This window comes from Grampus griseus, assembly GCF_964374135.1.
Source record: "Grampus griseus genome assembly, chromosome: 19".
NCBI classification, from domain to species: Eukaryota; Metazoa; Chordata; class Mammalia; order Artiodactyla; family Delphinidae; genus Grampus; species Grampus griseus.
The window spans coordinates 43,145,059-43,165,795 of NC_139013.1; the positions used below are offsets into that span (position 1 = coordinate 43,145,059).

At 47.6% G+C, this 20,737-nt stretch overlaps 1 protein-coding gene across 2 annotated transcripts in view; it reads left to right on the top strand.

Moving 5' to 3' along the window:
• ZFHX3 (zinc finger homeobox 3) overlaps window positions 1-17,787 on the top strand; it is a 243,190-nt gene extending 225,403 nt beyond the window's left edge. For both annotated transcript variants that reach the window (XM_082676097.1, XM_082676096.1), the window contains exons 7-9: window positions 2,960-3,062; window positions 4,328-9,736; window positions 13,666-17,787. In XM_082676097.1, coding sequence (XP_082532223.1) covers window positions 2,960-3,062; window positions 4,328-9,736; window positions 13,666-15,305 — 7,152 coding nt within the window. In that variant the 3' untranslated portion in view covers window positions 15,306-17,787. The remainder of the gene's footprint in view (window positions 1-2,959; window positions 3,063-4,327; window positions 9,737-13,665) is intronic.
• The last annotated feature ends 2,950 nt before the right edge of the window (window positions 17,788-20,737 follow it).

Here is a 20,737-nt window from a genome sequence, read left to right on the forward strand (position 1 = left end):
CCGTATTTTTGGCTCTTTACAAAAAAGCGTGGTAACTTTGAGTGATGAGCTTGAGAAGCTGGTAGGAGAGGGAGTAGTGGACACGGACACGGGAACATTAGTGTCCGAGAGCTGACGTGGGGCCCTCCAGCGTCCTGCACAGCAAAGAGGCTTCCATCGCAACCTCTCTCTTCAGACCCATGCGCAGACAGACCGCACCAGAATTTCTAGATCCTTAGGATTCTCTTTAGGGGTCTTCTTCTTTGCTTTCTGGGCATTTCTTGCCCATTAAGATTTTATAGGGCTTCCCTGGTGGCGCAGTGGTTGAGAGTCCGCCTGCCGATACAGGGGACACGGGTTCGTGCCCCGGTCCGGGAGGATCCCACATGCCATGGAGCGGCTGGGCCCGTAAGCCATGGCCGCTGAGCCTGCGCGTCCGGAGCCTGTGCTCCACAACGGGAGAGGCCACAACAGTGGGAGGCCCGCGTACAGCAAAAAAAAAAAAATTTATATACCCAACATTTTTGTTTGTTTTCAGGGAGAGGTTGGGTAACACTATAGATGAGAAGATGCAGGTAGATAGAAGTAATTACGTAAACACGTGTGAGGCAAGACTTACAGGTTTGGGGGCCCAGATTAAGATGCAGAGGAGCATGTGAGGTTGATGATTATATTTTGGGGAGAGTTAATTGATGGAAGGTGAAGGCAGACAAAGAACCGCTGCTTACTGCCTTCTTGAATCCCAATCAGGAATTATGATTAAAGTCGCGGCGAGACAACAGAGGGCTGATGAATTGGTGTCTTTTTTTTCTTTCTTTTTTGCCGTCATTCACACTTGATTGACTTCAACCTTTCAAGTGCAAAAGTCTCTCTTTTCCATTATTATTCATAGCCATCTGAGTTTTTCTAATTAAAGTGTATGAAAACAATTACTGATCCGTCGTACTGAGTCTGTTAGAGGGGATGTCTGCCTTACTGTAATGTGTATAAAAAGCCCACAGTTTTCTATAATGATGTGCAGCTGAGGTGTTAGATAATTTTATTCTTTTTTACTCTGTAGGGCTTTTTTTTTTTCACTTCTCATGATTCATTTTTCATAATTCCTAAAGATCCCAGGAAAGGACTGATCCTGCAGCTACAGCCGAGAAAGGAGGTGTGGGGGGGAGTCTTTTTTCCTTTCCCTTTCTCCCCCTCTTGCCCCCAACCTCGTGCTCCCCCTCGGTTGAGGACTATAAATTAATCGGTGACCTTTCACTTCTTGGATTCCCGCTGGACTCCCCAACCACACTGGTCAGAAATGCTTTCTATTAAAAAGAAAATAGATGGAATGAGTTTGGCCATCTCCGCTCCATTCCTAACGATTCATCCACAGCTAGCCGTAAGCAGCTGCTGGCGAGCTTTGTGTGAGGGTGTAGATTCTGTGAGAGCAGGGATTCTGTGTCACATTCACCTGCCACGCACCTGCTCTTCGTAAACGCAGGGTTCCTCAGAGCCCTTCTTCGTAGTGCCTGTTGCTTAATTTTTGCACCTACGGGCATCTGGGTTGCTGAGATTATCCTAATACCCTGAAATGTATTGAGGAGTTACCTTTTTGGATTTATGGGGACAGCTGTCTGAGTTTCCTTTAGGAGGAGTGGAACCTACCACTGATGATTCTAGTGAACACGTCAGCAGTGATTTTGAGCAAGGCCAGGATCCTCGAACCATTAAAAATTAATAGAAATTTATTTTAAATATTTAATTTTGAACAGTAATCTAGGCGTTCCAATCTTTGTAACAGCAAGTGAAGATACTATCTCAATAGTTGTGTTTGATGGGAAAGTAATGCCTCCAGGTGGGGCTGCGTGCCATGTAGAAAGGTTAGTGGTGACTGTAAGTTTCTGTTCCTGTAACCTCAGGGTCAGTTTGCTTCTCAGGCTGTCATCAAACAGGGAACGATTTCTAATTCATTTGGGAATATCATCGCCAACTACCTTCCCATCCTATAGTAGGCAAAGGGATATTGCTGCTTCTTAAATGAAGAACCTTTTAGCCTTACGTTGGATGTTGAGGGCCTCCTATCACGTTAATGGAGGGCAGATGATAACTTGTTTGGACAAGCTTGCGGCCAGATGGCAGGAAAGCCTGGAGAAATAAATGCCGAAAGATCTGACCTTAAATTGTAGCTCTTTTGACCCAGGCTAATTCTGGAGTTGCTGTATTGGGAAACAACAGCCGTGGCCAAGGTGGGGCTGCCCTGTTGTAGAACGTAGGGTGCGGGGCACCCTCTGCAGCTGGGACACTGGCCAGAAGTCCCCTCTGATGCTGTGTACCTCAGGCAAAGACCCCAGGAGAAATCCTGACTGAAGTGAGTCATAAGAAATGCTCATTTGCACTTGATCTCAGCTTGTAAAGGGTTACAAAATGTTGTTTCCTGGAAAAATCTGCCAGTGTGTCTGCGTGTCCTTAGCCTTTCCTTTGTTCCCTTCTCTTCTTCTCACCCTTTCCTTCGCTCTTATTCCCCTCCTCTTCTTGCCTGAATACATTCTGAAAACAGTACTACAATGCTCCCTGCTTCAAGATTACAGTGTACTTTACTAGGTATGATTTAATTAGGGCCCTTATTATGTTTTCAGCAGCTTAAGGTGGGCCTTTCAACTTATCTACCTAATTGGTTGCACAAGAAGTTTCACAGCCCATGACAAAACATTGTCAGTGATCAAAGTCAAAATTCTGCATAAAGGAAAAATATTAATAATAAGATTATTCTTCAAGTGTGCACTGCTAATTATGTCCAGAATGTAACCGTAGAAACGCTTTTGACTGATGTGAGCTTTGTCTAATAAACATGAATCTTCAGTGAGCTATGAAAAGTGACACCTCCAGCTTTACACTGGTGAAGGCTAATTTTGCTTATTAAATAATTTTGACACATTTCCCTATTTTGTGTCTCTTTCCTCGCCCTTTGACTCTCCTCGCTTCTCTACCGCTTGCTCTTCAGGTGACTACCCCTGAGATGGTGATGCCCAGCAGCCTGTTCCTCCCAGCGGCTGTTCCAGATCGGGACGGGAACTCCAGTTTGGAGGAGGCAGGAAAGCAGCCTGGTTAGTGTCATTATTCTTGACCCCTGAGAAGAGTAAACAAAATGAAACCTGGGGCGAAAATTTTCATGGAGCAAGAGTGCCAGGAATTCTTTACGATACTCCTAAAAGCTGAATGTAACTTTTCAAGGGATGAGGGGCACCGTTGTCAGCTACTTGATGCTCTGGTTCTTGGCATGTATTTGTGTACACACTTCATATGGTTTGAAGTGAGAAAAGCAGGTGAGAACCAGTGGGGTTTTGGTGGACATCTGTCCCCTTGACTATACAGTGAGGAAGTGACTAACCAGAGAGTCAGCCAGTAGACCCATGACTTACCACCCTAAGCCATCAAATACTCCCTCTCTGAGGACTTAATTATTAGGGACCTGTGGAGCACATGGGTGACCTCAGGGCACTGGATTAGTTGTCTTTCTAGGTGCTGTCATCTCTGCACAGAGCTCTTCTCTGAGACTTCCAGGAGTGCCTTATGGGAGGCAGCGGAGAGGTGCATTTGGAAAGAACACTGTTGTGGGCATAGATGCTGCTGGTGCCCCACGGTGGGTGCTAGCTGGATGGGGCCTTAGACCTCTGTTTATGAGTCTCTCCTACATCTTTGACACCTTGTCAGCAGCTGAGGTTTAAGCTGGGAAGAGTTACACCACACTACTGCCCCACCGTGTCTCCCTTGTGATTTTTCCATATTAGGCAGCATACAGCTGACCCAAAAAAGGGTCAGAATATTTACGGGTGATGATCTCACTGTAGAGAAAAGTTTTAATGTGTTTTCATAATTGGCCACTTGAATGTTCTTTGCTTATTGAATAGAGAGGACAGTCCAAAGTCACATTATAACAAGAAATTTAATGCCTAAAAATATATATATCCCAAAATTTCTTATATTACAGTGGATAGCAATTCTTGCAAATTCCCCACAGCTTAGGACAGCATGAATTCACATATTCTATAATTCAGATCCATGTAAAGGGGGTATCCCTTCAAGCCAGTTCTTGAGAAATTGAAACAAACAAATATTGTTTAAAAGGCAGATTTGTGCTATGGTATAGGCCTACTAGCAGTTGAGACATTTTGTATCTCCTTTTCTTCCTCTCTGTTCCTGTGCACCTGCTTATATAACACGTGCTCTCAGCGGTGTCGGGCTCTGTGGAGAGTGTGTGTCTGCAGGTTGGGTATTTATTTCCCTCATCATGAGACTCTGTTCATGAGGCCTTGCTGGGTAGACAGCTCTAAGCCTTCTTTATCACTGGGCTTTTTTTTTTTTTTTTCAGAAACCTCAGATGATCTGGGAAAGAACATCTTGCCCTCTGCCAGCACAGAACACAGTGGAGATGTGAAACCCTCTCCCGCTGACCCAGGCTCTGTGAGAGAAGATTCAGGCTTCCTGTGCTGGAAGAAGGGGTGCAACCAGGTTTTCAAAACTTCCGCCACTCTCCAGACGCACTTCAACGAGGTTCACGCCAAGAGGCCTCAGCTGCCCGTGTCGGATCGCCACGTGTACAAGTATCGCTGCAACCAGTGCAGCCTAGCTTTCAAGACCGTGGAAAAGCTGCAGCTCCACTCTCAGTACCACGTGATCAGAGCTGCCACCATGTGCTGTCTCTGTCAGCGCAGTTTCCGAACTTTCCAGGCTCTGAAAAAACACCTCGAGACGAGCCACCTGGAGTTGAGTGAGGCCGACATCCAACAGCTTTATGGTGGCCTTCTGGCCAATGGAGACCTCCTGGCAATGGGAGACCCCACCCTGGCCGAGGACCATACCATAATCGTTGAGGAAGACAAGGAAGAAGAGAGTGACTTGGAGGATAAACAGAGCCCGACGGGCAGTGACTCTGGGTCGGTACAAGAAGACTCGGGCTCAGAGCCAAAGAGAGCTCTCCCTTTCAGAAAAGGCCCCAACTTCACCATGGAAAAATTTCTAGACCCTTCTCGCCCTTACAAGTGTACCGTCTGCAAGGAATCTTTCACTCAGAAGAACATCCTGCTAGTGCACTACAATTCTGTCTCCCACCTGCATAAGTTGAAGAGAGCCCTTCAAGAATCGGCAGCTGGTCAGCCAGAACCCACCAGCAGCCCTGACAACAAACCTTTCAAGTGTAACACTTGTAACGTGGCCTATAGCCAGAGTTCCACGCTGGAGATCCATATGAGGTCTGTGTTGCATCAAACCAAGGCCCGGGCAGCCAAGCTGGAGGCTGCAAGTGGCAGCAGCAATGGCACCGGGAACAGCAGCAGTGTCTCCCTGAGCTCCTCCACCCCAAGTCCTGTGAGCACCAGTGGCAGTAACACCTTTACCACCACCAATCCGAGCAGTGCTGGCACTGCTCCAAGCTCCAGCTTACTGAGCCAAGTGTCCGCTGAAAGTGCAGGCATGCCACCCCTGGGGAACCCCAGCGGTGCCAACACTGCTTCCCCTTCAGAGCCCAAGGAAGCCAATCGGAAGAAGCTGGCAGATATGATCACATCCAGGCAGCAGCAGCAGCAAGCACAGACCCTGGCCCAGGCCCAGGCCCAAGTTCAAGCTCACCTGCAGCAGGAGCTGCAGCAGCAGGCGGCCCTGATCCAGTCCCAGCTGTTTAGCCCCACCCTCCTTCCTCACTTCCCCATGGCCACGGAGACCCTGCTGCAGCTGCAGCAGCAGCAGCATCTCCTCTTCCCCTTCTACATCCCCAGCGCCGAGTTCCAGCTCAGCCCCGAGGTGAGCCTGCCAGTGACAAGCGGGGCGCTGACGCTGACGGGGGCGGGCCCAGGCTTGCTGGAAGAGTTGAAGGCTCAGGTTCAGGTCCCGCAGCAGGGCCATCAGCAGGTCCTGCAGCAGCAGAGCCAGCTCTCTCTGCCCCAGAGTCACTCTGCACTCCTACAGCCCAGCCAGCACATCGAGAAGAAAAACAAATTGGTCATCAAAGAAAAGGAAAAAGAAAGCCAGAGAGAGAGGGACGGTGCCGAGGGGGGAGAGGGCAACTCGGGACCAAAGGAATCACTTCCCGATGCCTTGAAGGCCAAAGAGAAGAAAGAATTGGCCCCAGGGGGTAGTTGTGAGCCTTCCATGCTCCCTCCACGCATCGCCTCGGATGCCAGAGGGAACGCCACCAAGGCCTTGCTGGAGAACTTCGGCTTTGAGCTGGTCATTCAGTACAACGAGAACAAGCAGAAGGTACAGAAGAAGAACGGGAAGACCGAGCAGGGGGAGAATCCGGAAAAGCTCGAGTGCGACTCCTGTGGCAAGTTGTTCTCGAACATCTTGATTTTAAAGAGTCATCAAGAGCATGTTCACCAGAATTACTTTCCCTTTAAACAGCTGGAGAGATTTGCCAAACAGTACCGAGAGCACTACGACAAGCTGTACCCCTTGAGGCCTCAGACCCCCGAGCCGCCGCCTCCGCCCCCACCCCCGCCGCCGCCCCCGCTTCCGGCAGCGCCGCCCCCGCCGGCCTCCACCCCAGCCATCCCCGTGTCAGCGCCACCCATCACCTCGCCCACGATTGCACCGGCCCAGCCATCCGTGCCGCTGACCCAGCTCTCCATGCCCATGGAGCTGCCCATCTTCTCACCACTGATGATGCAGACAATGCCGCTGCAGACCCTGCCGGCCCAGCTGCCCCCTCAGCTTGGACCTGTGGAGCCTCTGCCTGCGGACCTGGCCCAGCTCTACCAGCATCAGCTCAATCCAAGTCTCCTCCAGCAACAGAACAAGAGGCCTCGCACTAGGATCACCGATGACCAGCTCCGAGTCCTGCGGCAGTATTTTGACATTAACAACTCCCCCAGTGAAGAGCAGATCAAAGAGATGGCAGACAAGTCTGGGCTGCCCCAGAAAGTGATCAAGCACTGGTTCAGAAACACTCTCTTCAAAGAGCGGCAGCGTAACAAGGACTCCCCTTACAACTTCAGCAATCCTCCTATCACCAGCCTGGAGGAGCTCAAGATCGACTCTCGGCCCCCTTCACCAGAACCTCAGAAGCAGGAGTACTGGGGGAGCAAGAGGTCTTCAAGAACAAGATTTACTGACTACCAGCTGAGGGTCCTGCAGGACTTCTTTGATGCCAACGCTTACCCCAAGGACGATGAATTTGAGCAACTCTCTAATTTACTGAACCTTCCAACCCGAGTCATAGTGGTCTGGTTTCAAAACGCCCGACAGAAGGCCAGGAAAAATTACGAGAATCAGGGAGAGGGCAAAGATGGAGAGCGGCGGGAACTTACAAATGATAGGTATATTCGAACGAGCAACTTGAACTACCAGTGCAAAAAATGCAGCCTGGTGTTTCAGCGCATCTTTGATCTCATCAAGCACCAGAAGAAGCTGTGTTACAAGGATGAGGACGAGGAGGGGCAGGATGACAGCCAAAACGAGGATTCCATGGACGCCATGGAAATCCTGACGCCCACCAGCTCCTCGTGCAGCACCCCGATGCCCTCCCAGGCTTACAGCACCCCGGCACCAACGGCCAGTACAGCTTCCGCTGCTTTCTTGCAGCTTACATCAGAGGCTGACGAACTGGCCACCTTCAGTTCAAAACCAGAGGCGAGTGATGAGAAACCAAAGCAGGCTGAACCTCCCAGTGCACAGCCAAACCAGACCCAAGAAAAGCAAGGACAACCAAAGGCAGAGCTGCAGCAGCAAGACCAGCCCGAGCAGAAGACAAATGCAGCCCAGCAAAAGCTCCCGCAGCTGACGTCCCCCGCTTCGTTGCCCCAGCCTCCTCCACAAGTGCCCCCCCCTCAGTGCCCCTTGGCCCAGTCGAGCCCCAGTCCCTCCCAGCTCTCCCACCTGCCCCTTAAGCCCCTCCACACGTCAACTCCTCAGCAGCTGGCCAACCTACCTCCGCAGCTAATCCCCTACCAGTGTGAGCAGTGCAAGCTGGCGTTCCCGTCGTTTGAGCACTGGCAGGAGCACCAGCAGCTTCACTTTCTGAGCGCACAGAACCAGTTCATCCACCCCCAGTTTTTGGACAGGTCACTGGATATGCCTTTCATGCTGTTTGACCCGAGTAACCCACTGCTGGCAAGCCAGCTGCTCTCTGGGGCCATACCTCAGATTCCGGCAAGCTCGGCCACTTCCCCTTCAACTCCCACCTCCACGATGAACACTCTCAAGAGGAAGCTGGAGGAAAAGGCCAGTGCCAGCCCTGGAGAAAACGACAGTGGGACGGGAGGAGAAGAACCTCAGAGAGACAAGCGTTTGAGGACAACTATTACACCAGAACAGCTAGAAATTCTCTACCAAAAGTATCTCTTGGACTCCAATCCAACTCGAAAGATGTTGGATCACATTGCGCATGAGGTGGGTCTGAAGAAACGTGTGGTACAAGTCTGGTTTCAGAACACCCGAGCCCGGGAAAGGAAAGGACAGTTCAGGGCTGTGGGCCCAGCGCAGGCCCACAGGAGATGCCCTTTTTGCAGAGCGCTCTTCAAAGCCAAGACTGCCCTGGAGGCTCATATCCGGTCCCGTCATTGGCATGAAGCCAAGAGAGCTGGCTACAACCTAACTCTGTCTGCAATGCTCTTAGACTGCGATGGGGGACTCCAGATGAAAGGAGATATTTTTGATGGAACTAGCTTTTCCCACCTACCCCCAAGCAGTAGTGATGGCCAAGGTGTTCCCCTCTCACCTGTGAGCAAAACCATGGAGTTGTCTCCTAGAACTCTTCTTAGCCCTTCTTCCATCAAGGTGGAAGGGATTGAAGACTTTGAAAGCCCTTCCATGTCTTCAGTTAATCTAAACTTTGACCAAACTAAGCTGGACAACGACGACTGTTCCTCAGTCAACACAGCGATCACAGATACCACTACTGGAGACGAGGGCAATGCGGATAACGACAGTGCGACGGGAATAGCAACTGAAACCAAATCCTCTTCCGCGCCCAGTGAAGGGTTGACCAAAGCGGCCATGATGGCAATGTCCGAGTATGAAGATCGGTTGTCATCCGGTCTGGTCAGCCCAGCCCCGAGCTTTTACAGCAAGGAGTATGACAATGAAGGTACAGTGGACTACAGTGAAACCTCGAGCCTTGCAGACCCCTGCTCCCCAAGCCCTGGTGCAAGTGGGTCAGCAGGCAAATCTGGAGACAGTGGGGATAGGCCCGGGCAGAAACGTTTTCGCACTCAGATGACCAATCTGCAGCTGAAGGTCCTCAAGTCATGCTTTAATGACTACAGGACACCCACCATGCTAGAGTGTGAAGTCCTGGGCAATGACATTGGACTACCAAAGAGAGTGGTTCAGGTCTGGTTCCAGAATGCCCGGGCAAAAGAAAAGAAGTCCAAGTTAAGCATGGCCAAGCATTTTGGTATAAACCAAACAAGTTACGAGGGACCCAAAACAGAGTGCACTTTGTGTGGCATCAAGTACAGCGCTCGGCTGTCTGTACGTGACCATATCTTTTCCCAACAGCATATCTCCAAAGTTAAAGACACCATTGGAAGCCAGCTGGACAAGGAGAAAGAATACTTTGACCCAGCCACTGTACGTCAGTTGATGGCTCAACAAGAGTTGGACCGGATTAAAAAGGCCAATGAGGTCCTCGGACTGGCAGCTCAGCAGCAAGGGATGTTTGACAACGCCCCTCTTCAGGCTCTCAACCTTCCTACGGCATATCCGGCAATCCAGGGCATTCCTCCCGTGTTGCTCCCCGGCCTCAACAGCCCCTCCTTGCCAGGCTTTACTCCATCCAACACAGGTGGGTTCTGCTCTTGGTGATTCTCCCAGTATTAAATAGCCGCCCAATTAGCGCTTCTTCTATGGCTATCACACAAAACCTCTGAGTGCTGGCCTGATAGGAAGCTTCCCTTTTCAAGTTCTCTAACAGCAATAAAACCTCAGGTCCCTTCCACTGAGTCTCCCTAGAGCTGGAGTGTACACGACTCTTTGACTTGCCTGTTCAAGGATGGGGATCTTGTGGTTGGAACAGTCTCCTGAAACCATTCTCGTGCCTGGTGTTCAGTACCACCACCAGGGTGTGTGTGATAGGCGTCAACTTCAGGGTTCTGGCGTACTAGATCCTGGGGTATTTTCAAGACAGCAGTTTCCATTATAGACCCTTCCATTCAGTCCTTGTGGGGAAATGCAGATGCCATCTCGATATCTGTTGAAAATATAAAACATTTGGGTTCAAGAGAATTTAAATCAACTCTTTGCCTTCCCCTGTGGTCCCACCTCCTTTTTCAGAGACGTGCTCTGGCAGGAGATGCTACCAGGAAGATGCTCTCATATGGTAGAGCCTTACTCCTGGGGTTCTCTTCGAGTCAGAAATAGAGTGTTATGTTAGTGTTTTTTGTTGGTTGGTTTGTTTTTGGCTGCACCACGGGGCACGTGGGATTTTAGTCCTCCGACCAGGGATCGAACCTGTGCCCCCTGCAGTGGAAGCACGGAGTCTTAACCACTGGACCGTCAGGGAAGTCCCTGGTTTCTAAATAGACTGCCTTTGTACTGGAATGCAGTGACCAGGAACTCGTATTGGGCACTGTGGTTCTGAATTATGACATGTTTTAGTCCTTTAGACAGACAAAAATGTTAATGGTAACACCCCTTCGTTTTCTTCTGCCCATTTCCCTTTCTAATTCAGAGTCACGTACTTGGTAGTTATTTTTCCACTTTGTAGGGAGTGCCGCAGTTCTTTCTGTGTACCTCTCTTGTTCCTCCTCCTCTGCCCTCACCCGTCTTCTCTGAATCCAGCTGTCTTCCCTAAATTGGACTTTCACCTCCAGGATCCTGTGAGACGGAGGCACAAGTTAGCGGGTCCCTCCACAGCCTGTGTTGACCAGTACACATTCACCAAAGGAGAGCCCCTCAGAGTGCCTCCTTACCTTCAAAACATGGCCCTCTTCCCGGGGTGGAAGTGGTTCTGCTGCTTCCCAGAGCAGCCCTGGTTTCTGGTTGAATTAAATCCAAGTTTTATAATTTTAGCAGTGTTCTACAGAACGTGAGGGCTACCTCATTCCAGATCCCAGTTTCTTATCCAAAGAGAAGAACAAGAAAAGAAAGCATTAAGATGTAGAAGTCGTTGCTTACATGTGTTGGCAAGTAATGTCACAGAATGATGTTAAAGTCAGCTAGACATAAGCCAAGAAAGAGACTATGGAAAGTGGCTGGGCACTGAACTTCACTTGCAGCCCAGGACCTTGGAAGAGGGGCTTGGGAAAGCCCAACATTTCATAATAATGTGAAAATATTAGAATCAAAATGTCTGATCTATTCCCCTTGTTTTACAGATGAGAAAACTGAGGCCCAGAGAGGTCAAGACCATTCAACAAGCTAGGGTAGGAGCCGGGCTCCCAGTGCTATGTACTCCTTCCACAGCACCCAATACGAGCCAGTCAGTCAACAGGTATATGTTTAGTGCTACTCAGGTTCTGAGCACTTAGAGTGGACTCCAGGTAGGAAGACAGATCAGCTCTTAATCATTCATAGCAGCCAGGCCCGCCCCAGTTACCACCGTCTGACTGTACCGCAGCTCCCAGGAGCACTGCATCTGGAATTAGGAAAGAAAGAAAGAACGTGTGTTTAATACGTCAGGCCCGATGGTAAGCTCTTTCCGTATGAGCTTCCATTTAAACCCTACATCCATCTGTTGTGGAAAGCTGCGGTTCCAAGCAGTCAACTAATAGGCCCGATATCACACGGCAGATGTGTGTCAGCCACAGTCCATAGCTCGTCAGTCCGACTCCAGGAGTATGTGACTCAGCCTCAGGGGGATGAAGTGGCCTCTTTGGTTCTGATCTTACAGATAAGAAAACCAAAGCCACGGAATTATTGTGAGAATGTATTGAGCTACTTTATCTCACATGGCTAGTGCAGAGCCTGGTAAATAGCAGAAGTTCAGTACATGTTTCTTAAAATTGAAGCTCTCTTGTGCACTGTCAGTTCAAGGTAGAGGAAGTCAGTTCTTCTCTGGAAGCCTGATGCCAGAGGGATGGGGAGATCAATAGGCGCTTCCTTCTCTGCCCCACTGGTCATTGGGCTCTGCCTACAGCTCCAGCCTAACGCTTGGAGCAAGCCTGTTGCCTAGAAATAGACAAAGCCATGTCCCGAGTTGGAATTCATAATCTGCTTTGTGCCACTTTAACCAACAAGCCTTTACTGAGTTTTTCTAAGTCAGACACATCTTCTCCTCTGATTTCAGTCCCGTAAGTACATTCAGGAAATTGGATGACTTAATTTCAGTGGTCCCTTTCTGCCATTTTGGAAGAGTCAATTAATGATATTATGTGATGCTGAGGGAGGCATCCTCCTTGGCTATCCAAAAGTTAATGCCTGTTTTTGCTGGGACTGGCAACTTGAGGCAACCTTGTTCTCTTCACCCGAAATCTGAGTTTTTTTTTTTTAGTGCAGCGTGATAGCCCAGGGAATACTGCACCACTGGAGCTAGAAATCAACATTGTCTTCACCTGGCTTGGGCTTCAGAGTGTTTTTTCTCATGAAGACAGTGACTTGTTTGGAACCCCACCCCAGCTTTCTTGCTGAAGGTGGTCCAGATAAAGTAGTACATTTTGGTGTCCTCTGAAGAGGAGGGACGCATACCGTCTAGTGTCTTGGATGTGGTCAGTGCTGTCCTTCACCGCCACCTTGCTAGTCTTCATGAACCAGCAGCAGCCCTCCATCACCCTGAAACAAAAGATTTAACCCAGGAGATATGGGTCAGGGAGGAGGTCAGGCTCTGGGGCTGGGTGAAGGCTTTACAGGTAGTGGTAGATTAGGCCTGAGTGTGATTGAGGATGGGGCTGTGTCCTGCGTGCGCCTGGTGACATGGTCTGCCACCCGTAAGCAGTGGTGCCTGGGGTAGGTTGTGATGTCTTAGGAATTGCTGGTGCCAGCACTTTGACATTGCTCTTCACCTCTTCCTATGGCTGCTTTCTCAAGCATCTGCAGTCCTAATCCTCCCGTATGTCATTCAGATAGGGGCAGGAGAAGAAAATGCTCATTTTTCCGGTGGACTACAGAATCCTATTCCTAGGTGGTTACATTTTTCAGCAGATTTGTTAAAGCAGATCAGCTGAGCCAAAGCAGTGCCACTGTTTACCTTGAATGGATTGTTTCCATTTCTTCCCATTGCTCCTCCTCTCTGTGCCCTCCTAAACACATCCATTCACCTGCAGCAGTGGAGGTCAGAGAGGCACATGTGTAGAGCCTGTTGTGTTTGTTCAGGTGGTCTTGGTGTCTGGCCGGGTTTCTTGCTTTTGCTGTCGTCCGCAGACAGCTTCTGGTGGGGCCTCTTGACTGTACTATTTCTGTGGGGCTTTTGATGAAGGCCATCGGTTCCGATGGGTCCCGGCTGGCAGCAGCTTGTCTGGGGGCCTCCAGACTAATTGCCTTGGGCAGAGTTGGGAGCGCAGCAGAGAAAACATGACCGAGTGGGATGGGTGTGGCACGTTGGGCAGGAAGGTGTTGGAAGTTGTTTACCTGGTATGGGAGCTGACCCAGGGCTGGGTCCGGATTAGAATACAGGCTATCCAACCTGGGCCTGGCGGGAAAGCCGTTGGATCAACAGGATCCTCCAAGTTCAAACCTTGAGCTCTTAGACCCTGTGCCAGTGACACAGGTGAAACATCTTTAGCACTAGCCTCAGCACCCCAGACTGACACGTGATTTCTCTGTCTCCACTCCTTTCAGCTTTAACATCTCCTAAACCGAACTTGATGGGTCTGCCCAGCACAACAGTTCCTTCCCCCGGCCTCCCCACGTCTGGATTACCAAATAAACCACCCTCGGCGTCGCTGAGCTCCCCCACGCCAGCACAGGCCCCCGCGGCGACGGCCCCTCTGCCAAGTCCCCAACCGCAGCCGCCGCAGGCGCAGCCGCCGCCGCCGCCAGCAGCCCAGCCGCCACCCGCGCCGCAGCTCCCGCCGCAGCAGCAGCAACAGCAACGCAAGGACAGAGATGGTGAGAAGGGAAAGGAGAAGGAAAAGGCACACAAAGGGAAAGGGGAACCCCTGCCCGTCCCCAAGAAAGAGAAAGGAGAGGCCCCCACGGCAGCCGCAGCCACGATCTCAGCACCGCTGCCCGCCATGGAGTATGCAGTGGACCCTGCGCAGCTGCAGGCCCTGCAGGCAGCCTTGACTTCGGACCCCACAGCGTTGCTCACGAGCCAGTTCCTCCCTTACTTTGTACCAGGCTTCTCTCCTTATTACGCCCCCCAGATCCCCGGCGCCCTGCAGAGCGGGTACCTGCAGCCTATGTACGGCATGGAAGGCCTGTTCCCCTACAGCCCTGCGCTGTCGCAGGCCCTGATGGGGCTGTCCCCGGGCTCCCTGCTGCAGCAGTACCAGCAATACCAGCAGAGTCTGCAGGAGGCCATCCAGCAGCAGCGGCAGCTGCAGCAGCAGCAGCAAAAAGTGCAGCAGCAGCCCAAAGCAAGCCAAACCCCAGTCCCCCAGGGGGCTGCTTCCCCAGACAAAGACCCTGCCAAAGAATCCCCCAGACCAGAAGAGCAGAAAAACGCACCCCGTGAGGTGTCCCCCCTCCTGCCGAAACCCCCCGAAGAGCCAGAAGCAGAAAGCAAAAGTGCGGACTCCCTCTACGACCCCTTCATTGTTCCAAAGGTGCAGTACAAGTTGGTCTGCCGCAAGTGCCAGGCGGGCTTCAGTGACGAGGAGGCGGCGAGGAGCCACCTGAAGTCCCTCTGCTTCTTCGGCCAGTCTGTGGTGAACCTGCAAGAGATGGTGCTTCACGTCCCCACGGGCGGCGGCGGCGGCGGTGGCGGTGGCGGCGGCGGCTCGTACCACTGCCTGGCGTGCGAGAGCGCGCTCTGTGGGGAGGAAGCTCTGAGTCAACATCTCGAGTCGGCCTTGCACAAACACAGAACAATCACGAGAGCAGCAAGAAACGCCAAAGAGCACCCTAGTTTATTACCTCACTCTGCCTGCTTCCCCGATCCTAGCACCGCATCTACCTCGCAGTCTGCCGCTCACTCAAACGACAGCCCCCCTCCCCTGTCGGCCGCCGCCCCCTCCTCGTCCTCCGCTTCCCCCCACGCCTCCAGGAAGTCTTGGCCGCAAGTGGTCTCCCGGGCTTCGGCCGCGAAGCCCCCTTCTTTTCCTCCTCTCTCCTCATCTTCAACGGTTACCTCAAGTTCATGCAGCACCTCAGGGGTTCAGCCCTCGATGCCAACAGACGACTATTCGGAGGAGTCTGACACGGATCTCAGCCAAAAGTCCGACGGACCGGCGAGCCCGGTGGAGGGTCCCAAAGACCCCAGCTGCCCCAAGGACAGTGGTCTGACCAGTGTAGGAACGGACACCTTCAGATTGTAAGCTTTGAAGATGAACAATACAAACAAATGAATTTAAATAAAAAAATTAATAACAAACCAATTTCAAAAATAGACTAACTGCAATTCCAAAGCTTCTAACCAAAAAAAAAAAAAAAAAAAAAAAAAGGAAAAAAAAAAGGAAGAAAAAGCGTGGGTTGTTTTCCCATATACCTATCTATGCCGGTGATTTTACATTCTTGTCTTTTCTTTTCTAATATTAAAAAGAAAAAAGAAAAAACTTAACCTTGTTACATTGTGTCCTTTTGAAGGTACTATTGGTCTGGGAAACAAGTCCACAGGGCCTCCCTATGTCTTTGGAGCTTAAACCCCTTGTATATTTGCCCCTTTTCAATAAATGCCCCACGTTGATAGCACAGAGGAGCCCGGCATGCACTGTATGGGAAAGCAGTCCACCTTGTTACAGTTTTAAATTTCTTGCTATCTTAGCATTCAGATACCAATGGCTTGCTAAAAGAAAAAAAGAAATGTAATGTCTTTTTATTCTCAGGTCAATGGCTCACACTTTTTTCTGTTTTCAGAATCATTGTTTTATATATATTATTTTTGGGGGGGGGGTTGGTTTTTGTTTTCGTTCCAGAAAAGATTTTTTGTTTTGTTAATTTAAAAACGGGCAGAAAGTATTTGAGAAAAACAATGTGAACTGCTTTAGCTTTCTGGGGATTTTAAGAATAGCTTTTCTGCTGAAGCCAATTTCAAGGGGAAAAGTTAAGCACTCCCACTTTCAGAAAAAAAAAAAAAAACAAACCCACACACAGAGTGTTGAGGACTTGTAGCTTAAAAAAATAAGTTTTAAAAACTGACTTTCTGTATTTATGATAGATATGACCATTTTTGGTGTTGAGTAGATTGTTGCATTGGAAATGAACTGAAGCAGTATGGTAGATTTAAAAGGAAAAAAAAAAACCCTTTTGTGTACATTTAGCTTTTTGTATGGTCCAGCTGACAGCTCCTCACTTGATGTTGTCTTGTTCATTCCTAGCAGATAGATTGCAATCCGTTGATTCACCTAAGCTTTTCTCCCCTTTGTCCCTTAATTCCACTTTCTCTTTCCTCCTCCCACCCTATAATCTCCCACTTAAGGTAGCTGCCTTCGTTTCTTAGAGGGTAGCTGCAGAATTATTTTATAAAACTAAAGAAAGAATTTCAAAGGGTTCTAGGGGTCATTAGGATCCTCACAGATTATTTTTGGTTGGGGAGTTGAAACTTTTTAAAGGCATATAATTCTAGTTACCTATGTCTGTTAGCCTTGTACATTTATTTTTTATTTATCCTTCCTTTGGTTTTTCTTTTCACCCTTTTTTTCCCCTCCTTGTTTGGTAGATGCTTCAAATATTCTTTTCCTAAACTAAAGCATTTGTTTTGGTTTGTGTAATTGGGCTGTGTGCTTTTCTTTTCTAAAAAAGTTTTTGGTTAGGGGTTTGGTTTCTGTGTTTTTGTTTTGTTTTCTTTCCTCTCTCAGAAAAAGAAATTTCATGCTTTAAATAAAATCCAAAGACACACCCTTTCACTGCTGAGGCAGAAAAAAGGGAAAGGGTTCTTGTTACTTGAGAATTTGTTTCTGATTTAAATAAACAAGACTTAGTTTAATAAAAGAAAGAGTAAAACAGAAGATTCCCAGGTTGTTATGTGCTTCTTCTGCAAGCAGAGAGGCAGCTGTTAAAGACAATTCTATATACCAAAAGACACACTTTTTACTTCAAAGTTTTGTCCTTGTGTTAGGCAGTCTGAGCAGCGAGTGATCCAGAGCGCAGCCAACAAAGAAGCAGATAGCAATGTACGTACAGAGAGCAAAAAAGGAACTGTGTGTGAGGCACTTGTGTTTATGTTAATATCCGTATTCCTGTAACACACAACACAACGCAACATACACCCTTTCTCATCTTAAAAAAGCGGTCTGAACTTTGAAAGGAAACCTTTGTGCTGCTATAATGTAGATTTTGGAGACAAATAGATGCTTTGCTGTTTCACCTTCATAGCCAAACATCAACAGAAAAAAATCTCCCCTTACCCCGAAAGTGTGAAATCCTTCTCCCCTTCATTCTCTTCCTTATGTTTCAAAAGGGAACTTTGAAGACTGTGAATGCAGGTTCCATCTGGTCACCTTTCAGGCTTCTTCCCCAGGGCTGAAGCCACTCATCGACTTTGCAAAAAGACTGGAGCATTCCAAGATCTGAAAATGAATTTCTTTTTATTCTCTTTTTCTTTTTTAGCCGGGACTATTTTATTTTTATGAATTTGTTTTTAGTTTAATGAAAGAGTAGATCCTGAACTGTTGTATATATTTCTAACTAGGCTGACTGATGCACAGTGCAAATTCCTTTTTTAATTTTTTTTTTTTTTTAAGTAGAAGTACTAAAGAATACCATCTAACTATTCATACCAGTATCCAGTCATAGCATAAGGTGTCAAAAACAAGTACGCAAAACATTTGCTGTTTTAACAAGCTATTTCTTTTAACAAGAATTCTTGTATTTCTCCGTGTTTGAGATGAACATTTTTAAATTTTGAAGTTGTACAGTTTTTTGTTTTCCATTATTTTATCTTGTTTGTAACTCTATGAAATATATATATATATATTTTTTGCCATTTAACTGTTGTATGTTACTCTGTGTCTGTATCATATAGAAAAAAATTGTTTTTGTTTTTGGTTCTCTATGTGATACCAATTAACAATTTAACAGTAGTTTTATCTGTCAAATTCTGCTAGGTCTTTTCTGAAAACTTTGTTTTTAAAAATGGTAACTGTTTGGTAATAGTGCAATTTCTATCCCTTTCCCTCCCCCCCTCAACTTTAAGTTCATTTCCTTGTAATTTTGCCACCCCTCCCCAAAGTGTTTTCTTTTTCCTTTCTTTTCTTTTCTTTTTTTTTTTGAGCTACCATGCCATCCTCCCTCTGTGAGGCAGAGTGACTGTCAGTGTTTTTGTTATGCCATGCCTCGACCTGTGGGTGTGTTCGGCAATAGCAAGGTGGTTGGGTAGACTGACTAAGCATGCTTCCACCCACCAGTGTTCCTCAGTGGGGTTATGTGAGTGTTTCAACCTGGAGTGGGTTGCACGCTTAATGCTTTCCTCTACAAGTATACCGCCCACATATACGTTCATTCAAAAAAAAATTCTTCTCAGCGTTAACCTAGAAGTAGCAAAGCAGTCGGTGATGGTGAAGCTTAGAGGTCAAACATGAGCTAGTTAGATGTCTGTGGGCTGGCATCCACCATGGCTGTGACCAGTATCATTTACAAAGCATGAATTCACGACAACGCTCAACTGTTTAGATCGGTCCCACTCGGAGAATTTACTCCTGTCTGCTGCATAGTCCGTAGCTGAATAGGCTATCTCAAATTACTTTTTGAATTAGTTCTTCACCTCCATTGATACTTCTTGTTTTTGGTTGGTTGTTTTTTTTCTGAATCTCCACAGTGTGGGTTGGTGCCAGACACCAATCAGTTATAGCACCAAATGGGCCCACAGAATGGGAGTTATTTCCTCCATCCTCCAAAAAGAAACTTAAGAAGGAAACACATACACACACCTACACATGCGTGCGCGCGCGCACACACACACATACACACACGGAAAAGTTTAGGAAGTTCTATTTTTAATTAAAAGCTATTTAAAGAGATGAATGTGGCCAAAGTTTTACACAATTGAAAATAAGGTAACACAGACAGCACGTGTTTAAACCTGAGTTTATCAGGCATGGCAGGAAGTTGCAGGAGAGAGAGGCAGAGACCCAAGCCAGTGCACTTGATGTTCATGGACATATATTTTTTTTTAAATAATAAATTAAATTAAAACATTTTAAATAGAAGCATAAATTGAGTTGGTTGTTTGTTGGCGCTGAGATACTGCCCACTGTGAAACAAAGCTTTGACTAGTTTTTTTGTTTGTTTGTTTACTTTCTTCGGAGGGGAGGGGGGCAAGTTTGGGTAGGAAAGAAAGCATACATGAACGTGACCCTGAGGTGAAGAGGTATATGAACAGCCTTTGCAGTGTACAAAAAAACAAAAAAAACAACAAAAAAAAAAAACAAAAAAAAAATAGAGCAAGTGAAACCAAAAATGATGTTCTTGGTGTTTTTCTATAATGTAGTCTTGTTAGCTTTTTTGTTACTGTAACAATGCTGATCTCGAACTGTACCAAAATACATGGAGACTAACAGAACCACATGGAACTTTCAAACTGAAAAAATTTGTCACAAAAACTTTGTTGTCATAGTTAAGTTGATTGTAGATGGTAATTGAATATACTCCTTTGAAAATATTTCATCAAGTATGTTTCCTGCTCATTGTGATACATTAAAAAAAATATGAGCAAAAGTTCTTGTCTCTGTCACCAGAGTTTGTGTGTGCATGTGTGAGAAAGAGGTTGATGGCTGGCACGGTGTAAGTCTGAACAGTATCCTGAGGTTGTGTGGCCAGGGACACTTACTCTGAGGTACACAAGCTCTTTGGTAATTCTAAGTGTCCTTGTATCTCCTGGTACTCATGAAAGTGCAGGAAGTTTTGGTGATGGTGCTGACTAGCTTATTTGAGAAGGGTAAGCCTGACAGCTTGGATGATGTTTGGCCCCAAAGAGCCCTAATAGCATTTCTACTTTTAATTCAGATGTTTATATGAGAATTTTAGATACCTGGGACAACCACAAGCAAGGAAGTTTTGCTGATGATGAGGAAAGAGGTAAGTTTAACTTCTCTGAAATGGGAATTAGATCCAGTGTTTATGACGGAAGGATATGAAAGGTGAGTTGAATTAAATGGATGATTGACTACATCTCCCTTTCCTACCAAAGGATTTTTTAAACCCCTGTTAGAGCAGAATTTGAGATAAGAACAGTCTTCAAAACAGTAATAGCATTAGTAATTCCTATATACAAGAGGACTTGGTCCTCTTACCAAAAACCCTCCCTTACAGCAGAAAATGCATGACATTCATTAATAGTACATTCAAGATCAGGCCCAAAGGCCTTCCATTCATCTCTAATTTATAGCCAAAGCCCATAAATAATTTACACAACTCTAGCAGTAGGCCTGGATGGCACTGCAAGCTAGCTGTGTTCTTGCAAGGTCTGCAGCATCTGCCCTCAGCCAACAGGGGTCTTTTCTACCCCAGAGGTTGAGCTCTGAAACCCTCTTCTATTGGCTTAGACAGCCATTGTCCACCAAGTCTTTTTTCTTAGTTCCTGCAGCAGGCATTCAAGAAGCAGCAGTGACCCTATTAACTCAACATTTCAAAGAATTCTACAACTGGTACAGGCATTACTAGAGCTCAGAAAGGAAAAGTTGGTTCCCTCACTGGTAGCTGGAACCTCTATGCCAAACAAGTAGTATCACTGTCCCTAATAAAACCCTGCTCTTTCCCCAGGCATTGTACCTTTCTTTTGGGTGTTCCTGCAGAAGCAGATGGCTTCTACCTC